At 36.9% G+C, this 10,931-nt stretch overlaps 1 protein-coding gene across 1 annotated transcript; it reads right to left on the reverse strand.

Moving 5' to 3' along the window:
- Positions 1-4,705: 4,705 nt before the first annotated feature.
- On the reverse strand, positions 4,706-7,869 carry LOC110932818 (polyubiquitin-B-like). Its single transcript, XM_035989438.1, has 2 exons — positions 7,674-7,869; positions 4,706-6,054 (listed from the first exon to the last, which is right to left on the reverse strand). Exons 1-2 carry the CDS (start codon positions 7,867-7,869, stop codon positions 4,706-4,708), a joined length of 1,545 nt encoding a protein of 514 aa, XP_035845331.1.
- Between the last annotated feature and the right edge of the window lie 3,062 nt (positions 7,870-10,931).

The following is a 10,931-nucleotide window of genomic DNA, read 5'->3' on the forward strand; positions in this document are numbered from 1 at the left end:
TGAGGATGCATTTTCGGATTTGTAGAATGAGAATTGAAGATGATTATAGAAGATGTGGAGTGTATTGTGGTTTTATGTGGTAAAAATAGGAATTGAAGTGTGATATTTATAGTGAATTTTTTTTTTCTTTTTAACATAGCCGTTGGCCAACAGCTAGCCCAATGGCTAGTTGGCTTTGGCCATTGACAGCCCGCCATGTCACATTGCTTCCCCCGCCCCACGCTTGGCTTCAAACCCAAGCCCCAAGGGCCACGCCCCAACCCAAGCCCCATACCCCATAGTCTAATATAAGGGTGTGCGGGGTGGGTTAGGCAACCCCTTGCTGCACGGCAAGTCCACCGCCAACATCAATTTGCCGATCGGGTGGAGAATTTTTGGGGAAACTACGCCGCATCCGATATAAATAGGAGAGGGAATAAAGGTGGGGCACACTACTTCTCAACCAATCACGTGTTTTCTTTTGTTTGTTTTTTACCCTTTATGTTTTTTGGGCAAGAGTGAAGGATAAGAGTGGAAATGACATGGCACAATACGATTGGGTTGTGGGAAATTTTGCTTAATCTCATTAGGCATGCACCACTTACACCCTAAGGGTAATGGCATCTACACATCCCCATAGCCTTATTTTAATAATAAGGTTTTCTTGTGCTTTTAAGATTACGGGGTGTGTGGAAGAACTTGGGTTGGGGGCATTACTCGACACATGACAGGTGTGAGATCCACAAGGTGTGGTGTGGCGTGTCGTGGCTTCGGCTGGCGTGGCCAGCCATGTGAATTTTGTTATTTTTTTGTTTAAAGTATTTAAAATTTTCATTTAATTAAAATAACATACTAAAAGAAGATTACATATGATATTTTTTAAAAGAGTTAAATGTCCGGATAGTCTATTTGTTTTGCCCATTTTTCACCTTTAGTCCCTAACTTTTTTAAAATTACACCTATAGTTCCCAACTTTTTCAATTTCGTTCTCGTATAGTCCCTGGCGTGGATGGTGGTTAGTTTTGGTGTTAGGTGCATGTGAAATGAAAAAATTGCCCTTAAATTAAACAAAATAAATTAATTAAATACATATATATTATATATACTTGTGGAACCCACCAACTATAAAAATAACAAAAAAAAAAACCTCACCCCCACCCCACCCACCCCCCTTCTCTCTTTCTTACTCTCTGCTTCTTCCTTCTCATCTCTCTCTACACCTCCCTCTCTCCCCTTCTCTCCACCACCACCACCACCATCAGTCTTCCACACACACCATTGCAAGAACACCTCCACTCGCAAACATCAACAACAACACCACCACCACCACCACCATCAACCTTCCCCACACACCACTGCAAGACCACCTCCATTCTCAAAAATCACACCACCTCCACCGTCAACCTTCCAATGAGTGTCCAGATTCTCCAAGTCAACTGGGTTTGATTACCACGTTTAATTCTTTGTTAAGGAAAAAAATATATATGTATACATAAGAAGATTGAAAATTGATGCAAAAGTGATGATAATAGTGATAAGATAACTTGAAATTGAGTGAAATTAACAGCAGATTGTTATGTGAATTGGTAATTTGAAAAGGATATGAGTCATTGTTGTTGAAGAAGATGAAGATGTTGGGGAATTTGTGTTGCGTGAATTTGCAGTTGAGCCAACGGAATAGGGTTGAATCAAGAGAACTATATGTATATATGTATCCACCTCCATTCTCAAACATCAACACTACCTTCACAGTTGAGCAGAAGCGGCATCTGGTCCTCCATAGTTGCAGGTTATTTTTCTTTTGGGGTGTTAGGGTTTCAATGGCGGTTAAGAAGTTGATGATGAACAGGGCTGATTTAGTGAGAACAGGGAGTAGATGAAAGTATACAAAAGTAGATGAACATGGGGTGATTTGATGCAGGGGATTAATGGAAGAGGAATTTCGATGAGTGTGGTTGAGGCAGCAGTGACGATGGCGGCGGCGGCGGTGGTTGTTGTAGGGGTGTTTGTGGTAGTGGTGGTTACGATGAAGTGGGGGGGGGGTAAATGATGGTGGTTGAAGGTAGAGATGGTGGTGGTGGTGGTGGTGGTGTGGAGTGAGGAAGATGAAGTGCGTGGTGGGTCCCACATAAACTGTAAAATATTAATTATATTTTTTAACTTTTTAGCTATTAATTTGACACTAAGGGTATTTTTGTTATTTCACACGCACCCAACATCAAAAACTAGCCCAGTTACGCGCCAGGGACTATCCGAGAACGAAATTGGAAAAGTTTGGGACTATAAGTGCAAGTTTAGAAAGTTAGGGACTAAAGATGAAAATGGGCAAACCACATGGACTATCCGGGCATTTTACTCTTTTAAAAAACTACAAAAAAATTTTAAAAAATGGTAAAAAAAATGTAAAAAAAAAATAAAGAGATATGATAGAAGAAGTGTTAGGATCTGAGTTTGGATTGATTTTGATTTATGTTTGAATTAAGATGAACAATAAAAGAGTAGTGCAGCGGAATTTAAATGGAAACAAACTTTTCACAATCAAACAGGAGAATTGCTTTCAACATACATTTTAACAAAGAACCGAATGCTTAAATTTATTTCAAACACTGATTACAATTGCATGTATGCTACAAACTCCCCCTCAGCCTAAGCTTAGTGATTTGTTCGTACAGGAAGAAGATGGTGAAGAGCTAATAGAACAGTACAGAGCACTGTTCTATTTATAGGCACGGACAAACCACTGAAGCATCAAAGCTGACGTCACCATGAAAGTGACATCTAAAATAATTGGAAGAACCCGCAGATGAACCAACACCAAGTTCTTGCACCACATATAATTTAAACAACTCATGAGGGTTTCTTTCCACAATATTAAAAAAAAAAGTAAGATCGGAATCATCAATTATATCAATGGGATCGCTAAAACTTGACATTTTGTAAGATAAACGTGTGATGTTTTGAAGACATGTTGACTCACTAAGATTTTTTAAAAACGTGTTATAAGAAATTGTAGTAGAAGTTTCAAAACCACGTCTAACAGAATCTGGTTGGAGCACGTACTCAAGCCTCCCATCAACAACTTCCCACTTGCCACCACAGTAAACCACAAATCTGACTGCCATATAAATAGAGAGAGAAAAATTACGAAGATAGATATTTTTTGTAAAATATTTGTAAAATCTTTTCAGTAATGGTCCCTACAGGTCCCTAGAATATAAAAAACGAGTAATACATAAATAAATAAAAAGGAAAACTCCTTTTTTCTCTAAAGCGTCTCCAGACTCATTACATGCGCCTGATTGTACTAAAAAGTCAAATTGTACTTTTCTGATTACCGACTCATTACATGCGTCTGAACAGGTCTTCGGTTGACGCATGCGTCCCACAAGGCAGCTTCTGAAAGTGACACGTGTAGCGTCTGATGACGCATACGTAGAGGCGTCTCTAGACGCATAAGAAAACGTGTCAGGACGCATCCAAAATCTGACAAGGGAAGCGTCTTTGGACGCATTAGAAGACTCCTAAGAGGCATTAAAATCTGACACGGGAGACGCATAAGAAGCAGCCATAGATGCATCCAAAAGCTGACAAGGGAAGCGTCTTTAGACGCATTAGAAGAGTCTGAAGAGGCATCCAAAAGCTGACACGTGATACCTTGGCGGACGCTTCCAAAGACACTAAAAGACGCATCGAACATTGGACCCAGCCAGGCGTATCACACTAAGCCAGACGCAAGCCAAAGTGGATGCGTCTCGTAGACGCATTCGAAGTGTCTTTACTTTTGGAAACCAATCATTGGGACACGCGTCGCTTGATTATTGGCTGACGCATATTTCAACCCTGCAGACGCATAAGCTCCCTCGTAATCTGTGATGCCCTGTTCCAAGGACACGTGAACTGGCTATTTTCGTAAGTCAACGTTTTTCTTGGCCATTTTCGTAATTTTCTCTAATACAAAAATATAAAGAATGTCATCTTCTTCTTTGAATCGACTTCATCTTCTTCTTTTAAAACACAGTAACCATCCAAAACTTCATCTTTTTATTTTAAAACACAATGACCAGCTCCAAGTTCAAATTTTCAAGTTTTCAACGAGTGAAATATACTACGCGTTTAAAAGTTCACGCGTTAAACTTAGGGGCGACGACGGTGTGCCTGATGCTTTCAAGTGTCGGCCGGATGGATGCTAGGGTTATTTGTTTTGAAAGAATAGAGAGGAAGGAAGAGGATAGAAGACCTTTGAAGACACTAGTTCACCTTGAGGAAGAGGTCTTGAAGACCTTTTTTAATGAAAGCATTTGAAGAAAACAAACACACTGCAGGTTCAAACGTCTGCGCGTGACCTGCGTGAGGCAGACATAAGAGGTTCTGAAGTACTTTTGACAAAAAACAAATAGCCCCGTGTTCAACACCAGTGGTTTCTCTTTTAACATGTGATAAAACTTTTATGATAAACTTAATATACAACCATATATATTACAATTTTTTACTTAATTCTTATTCTTATTTGTTAAATAAATTTAACTTTTCTTAACGTGTTTAGATCATTTAGCTTTTAATCACCATAGGTTTCCAACTAATTAAAACACCTGTAGAAGAAAAGTTCACAAAAAAAGAGCTATATCAAAAGACACAAAGCATCGTGTTTTACTAATAATGGATCATAAGATATGCTGCTCTAATCTAACACCTTAATCATTCCCTATAGAGCCGAAGAAAGCTAACATCATGTTGTGTTATAATAATAGACGGTTGATTCATTTTGGATGTAGTAGTCGGCAAGGGTAGGGCTATCCTCCAGTAGCGGCTTTCCTTCAAAGTGAAGTCTCTGCTTGCATGGGGGAGTACCTTCCTTATCATGAATCTTGGATTTCAGATTCTGGATGGTGTCCGAGGGTTTGACATTCAGAGTAAACGTCTTTCCGCAAAGGGGATTGATGAATATATGCATAATTCCGCTTGACACACGCATAAGCGTAAGTGTGGATTCCTTGTAAATGTGAAAGTCAACAAGGGCACCGATGTTGTCAAGAACCATATCGCTGAAGATCAATGCCTGCTCGTCACGAGGAATATTTACCTTATCCTGGATCATGGCTTTTATGTTGCCGATTGTGTATGAGGGTGTGACTTCTAGAGGAATGGTCTCTCTGGTTAGGGTTTTAATGAATATCTTCATGAAATCCATTGTTGTACGCATGAGTGTGAGTGTGGATTCCTTCTTGATGTGGAAGTCAGCAAGGGTTTTGATGTTGTCAAGAACCATGTCGTTGAAGATCAACGCTTGCTCATCATAGGGAACATGTACCTGATCCTGGATCTTAACTTTCACGTTGTAGATGGTGTCTGATGGTTTGATTTCCAGATGAATGGTCTCTTCCGTGAGGGTCTTGATAAATATCTTCATGAATGCACTCGATTTGCGCCTAAGTGTGAGGGTTGATTTCATGTTGATGTGCAGGTCAAAAAGGGTACAATTGTCCTCAATAACCATATTGTTGAAGATCAACGCCTGCTCGTCAAATGGAAATTGTTCCTTACGCTCAATCTCCATTTTCACTTGGGCGACGGTGTATGTGGGTTTGACCAACAAAGAGATGGTCTTTCCAGTGAAGGTATTGACGAATATTGTGATGAATCCCGGTGATTTTTCTATGAGTGTGAGGGTGGATCCGTTGATGATGTGGTAGTCAGTAAGGGTACAACTATCGTCAAGGACAATATCATTGAACATCACCACGTGCCCAAAACAACACATGATCTTGGCTTTCACGTTACCAATCGTGTCTGAGGGTTTGACTTCATGAGAATGGACGAAGCCTCCCAAGAGGGTCGTGATCTTTATATTAATGTATCCAGTTGATTTACGCATCAGTATGAAGGTGGATCCCTTTTTTATGCACAGGTTGGCAAGGGTTTCAATGTCTTCAAGAACCATTTGGTTGAACATCAGTTCTTGCTGGTCAAAGGGAATATGTTCCTTAGCCTGGATCTTGACTTTCACATTGCCAATGGTGTCCGAGCCTTTGACTTCAAGAGACATGATCTTACCGGTGGGGGTCTTCACTGATATACCTATAGAATGAAAAACAGATAAAAGATCAACAACATTTTACAAGCATTTGAATTCAACATATCTAACATGGGCATCTAGGGCTGTAAACGAACCGAACGTTCAGCGAACAGTTCGTGAACCGTTCGGCGGGAAGTTCATTTAGGTTCGTTCGTTTAATAAACGAACGAACATGAACAAGAAATTCCGTTCGATTAGATAAATGAATGAACATAAACAGAGGTTTCATTCGTTCGATTGTGTTCGTGAACGCTCGGTAAGGTGTTCGTGAACGTGTTTGTGAACATTCGTTGATTTGCGTTCGATTATGTTCGTATGTTTGTGTTTTAATTGAAGATCTTTGTATTTTCTTATATTTTATTTGTACTTTTTATTTTATTAAACTTTTATTTATTTTATTTCCCTAACAATTAAACTAGAAAACCCACTTTCACCTTGTTTATGCATAATTTCCCTTTAATTTCTCATTATTTACATCCACGAATACAATCGACCTCCGTTCCACAATAAGGGATTCAAGTTCGAGTGCTACTATCCTTGGTTTTGAAATGCGCGCATAATGCGCGCATAATGCGTGATGCGCCCGATGCGCTAATGAGAGCGCATCACAACAACTGATGCGATGCGTTTACGTGATGCGAGAATATTGCGCGCATTTCGCATAATGCGCTCATTGCATAATGCGCTCTGATGCGCGCAACATTGTTTTTTATGCTTTTTTCCAGATTTTATGAATTGTGTTCGGTTTTTTCCATAATTAACATCTTAGTATGCTTGATTTGAACCAAAAAACACAACTCTTACCTTCTAATTACGTCAGTTGTTTTACTTTAAGTATGTTTTTATAAGTTTTTATGTATAAATAATTTTTAACTATTTTTTTTATAAAGAACGCATCACATACGTGATGCGCTCGCATCACGCATCGCGCATCAGATTTTTGGACTAAACGCATCGGAGCGCATCACGCAATTTAAAACCAAGCTACTATCTGGGCCATCTATCTTTATCATTTGTTGCGTTTGCCAAATTTATTTGTGTTCGTTTGTGTTCGTGAACCGTTCGCGAACACGCTCATTTCCTTAATGAACGAACACGAACATAAAATCTCGTTCGGTAAGTGTTCATGAACGGTTTGTGAACACATTTATTTCCTTAACGAACGAACACGAACAAGGCCCTAGGCATCACATATTCAAATGCAAATACACAAATAGCTTATGAGGCTTCAATAATATGTGTCAAGAAATAAACTATGAAACATAAAGAATTTAGCGTATGTAACATCACATATTCAAAGAAATAGACAATGAAACAAGAGGACTAAAGTAAACTGAAAAAACTAAACCCCAACTCAAACCAGCAGGAATAACAAGAACCAGCATGTATTTTTGCCGTTCAAAAAAAAAACAAGAACCAGCAAAGAGCTCAAGAAATGAGCTAATAATGAAGACAAATGGCAAGGTTTACTCTTAAACAAGACTACGAGATTCATTTATCTGCAAAATCCTATATGTTTACCGTTAAATAAACCCAAAAATCCAATAGTTTACAGATTAGCCCTAAGACAACAAGATGCAGCAAATATTTAAAGAATGAGGATGATCGGAAGAATCTTAACTCTTTTCATCCATGTCGTTGTTAAAAACGTCATCGTCGCTAGACCCACTCTCCTCGTCTTCGTCTCCAGCATCATCGTCACTACACTCCCACTCGACTTTAACATGGTCGAGGTCACTAGTGTTTATTTTCTTCCAGTTACCAGAACCATCGTCTTCATTGGCTTTTCGTTTCCCCGAAGAAGAACCGTCGGCCATTCCTTTGCTAGAGAGAGAGAGAGAGAGTCGTGGTGGGATGCTGGTATATGCACCGCTTTGAGTAATAACATACAGTGTGTAAAATTAGTTTCTGGTTCATTTGTTACTACACTTGGTTATTTATTTATGAGTTAAGTGGTACTCTTGGTTTCTTCACTTTTTGTTAATTTAGATCAAATTTCAAAACTGAGTTATTTTCCTAATGAGTTAATTACACAAATGGGTCCTGTGGTTTATGCCTAATTTCGCCTTTGGGTACTAACTTTATTTTTTAACAGATTTAGGTTCTATGGTTTCAATTTTGTAACACCTTTGGGTCCTAACACCAAAATTAGTTAATTAATGACTAAAATACCCTTGCATTTTTTTAAGTTTATCAATGTAACACATTTGGGTACTAACACCTAATTTTATTTAAGTTTAAATTAATTTTACAAAATCTATTTATTTTTTTATTTTCATCTTTTTATTATATCTTTTAATTAACATAAAGTCTTTTTATTTTTTTTATTTTCATATTTTTATTAAATTTCTTATTTAACATAAAATCTACTTGTTACACCAGTATTTTTTTAAATATATTTTTTAAATAAAATCTACTAGCTATATAGTTTTATGTAAATTAAATTTCTTACTAGTTTTAAATAATGTAAACCTTACTCATTTTCAATTTTGGATATATATGATTGATAATAATAATAAATATCTTTCATGTAAAAAAAAGCCATTTTTAACTTGTTTTTTTGTTCATTTACATTTTACTATTATATAAAGATATTTAATTTACATAAAATCTACTAGTTGCACCAGTAAAATCTACTAGCTATATAGTTTTATGTAAATTAAATATATTTTTTACAAAAAAATGAGTTAAAAAAAGGCGTAAATTTTTGTAGTTTTATCTAAAATACCTAGCTATATAGTTTTATGTAAATTAAATATCTTTCTAAAATAGTAAAATGTAAGTGAAAAAAAAACGAGTTAAAAAAAGGCTTAATTTTTTTTACATGAAAGACATTTATTATTATCAATCATTTCAATCCAAAATTGAAAATGAGTAAGGTATACGTTATTTAAAACGAGTAAGAAATTTAATTTACATAAAACTATATAGCTAGTAGATTTTATTTAAAAAAATCTATTTAAAAAAAACTGGTGTAGCAAATAGATTTTATGTTAAATAAGAAATTTAATAAAAATATGAAAATAAAAAAAATACATAGAGTTTATGTTAATTAAGAGATATAATAAAAAGATGAAAATAAAAAAATAAATAGATTTTGTAAAATTGATTTAAACTTAAATAAAATTAGGTGTTAGTACCCAAATGTGTTACATTGATAAACTTAAAAAAATACAAGGGTATTTTAGTCATTAATTAACTAATTTTAGTGTTAGTACCAAAAGGTGTTACAAAATTGAAACCATAGAACCTAAATCTGTTAAAAAAATAAAGTTAGTACCCAAAGGCGAAATTATGTATAAACCACAGGACCCATTTGTGTAATTAACTCTTTCCTAATATGTTGGAAACGTGTCATTTCAGTCAAAAAAATAATAACAGTTAAAAAATTCAGTTAGTTTAGGGGTAACTACAGTCAAAATTGCAGCTGGCCAGGATCGAACCCGTGACCAACTGCTTAGAAACAAATGAATTTTACCCTTAAGTTAACTGAATTTTTTAACTGTAGTTATTTTGTTTGAGTGAAATGGCACATTTCCAAAATGTCAGGGAGGAAAATAATGCAATTTTGAAATTTGGCCTGAAATGGCAAAAGTGAACAAACCACAGGGACAGAGAAAGGGTGTCGTCACATGACAAAAGGCGAGTGGTTGGTTCTTGGAGCCTTGTCGGAACTCGTGAAAAGGCTCATGGAGTCGTTTCAATTGACTATTTCTGAAAATTGCCTAGTCAACGGCTATTTTGGAGATTACCCCTTTAAAGTATGTGCTTAGACCATGTGTAGTGGTGAAGAAATATAATGCCCCCACCATGGGGCATTATCCGACACGTGTCATCTCAGTCAGCATAGGACATTATGGCATAAAGTGGTGTAGTGGGGCATTATTCCAATAACGCCCATATTATTTTTAATGAAAAAAAAAACAAAAGTGGTTGTCAGACATGTGGGGAACATTAATTGGCCAGTCAAACTTGATTGGTATTATTCAAAAGTGATTGTCAGACACATGCAAAAGCCATTTAACCATTTCAGCGTTATAATTAAAACGCTTTCATGCAATTTTTCAAAAAATAACGCCCTAAAACGCCTAGTGTAGTGGGGGAGGGGGCGTTTCGGGGCGTTTTTTTTTCAATTTTTTTTAAAAATAACGCCCCACTACGGGTGGTCTTAGGGTAGTATCTACACATTGTGACAACCCGAAACCTAGAACCTTTCGTTGTAACTTGCTTGTACGTTATGTGACTAGTTAAAATGATAACGTGAATCTTTTTATGTGATAAGTGCTTTGTTACGCGTGTATTGTATATATATATATGTGTGTACGTGTTATATGTGAACCGAGAACCCGACACGAAACAACAAGGACCCGACTCGAGACCATGTGGTCTCGAGTGAACCGTAACCATTAGGCCGGTTTGGGCCTTTGGCCGGTTGGGCCTTTGGGCCGAAAACACCCACTCGAAACCCATGAAGGGTGCACACTTGGAACTAGCCTATATATAAACCAACCTTAGTTAGTTTTTGCCATTTGTTGAACATTACACCCACACACTCTCCTACTTCTCTCTCTCACAAAAAAAACTCTAGAACACAAACACTTCATCATTCTCGGATTTGGACTTGGATCGGCTCACACATACACCCGGTTGGAAGCTTTTCACACACCCTCGAAACCCATAACCGGTTAGTGTTCTTGATGCTTTGTTGAATGTTAGTATGTTCATGTTATGTCTAGGGTTTGAAGGTTAGATTGTTTATACATGAGAAATGATTTGCTACTTGTTAACAAGTGATGATATTGTATGTACAATGATGATAATCGGTTAACACATCTTCATGTAGAGTTGTGATATTTTGTGTTTAAAAGAAGTTTGAACC

Source organism: Helianthus annuus, chromosome 1, assembly GCF_002127325.2.
Source record: "Helianthus annuus cultivar XRQ/B chromosome 1, HanXRQr2.0-SUNRISE, whole genome shotgun sequence".
NCBI lineage: Eukaryota > Viridiplantae > Streptophyta > Magnoliopsida > Asterales > Asteraceae > Helianthus > Helianthus annuus.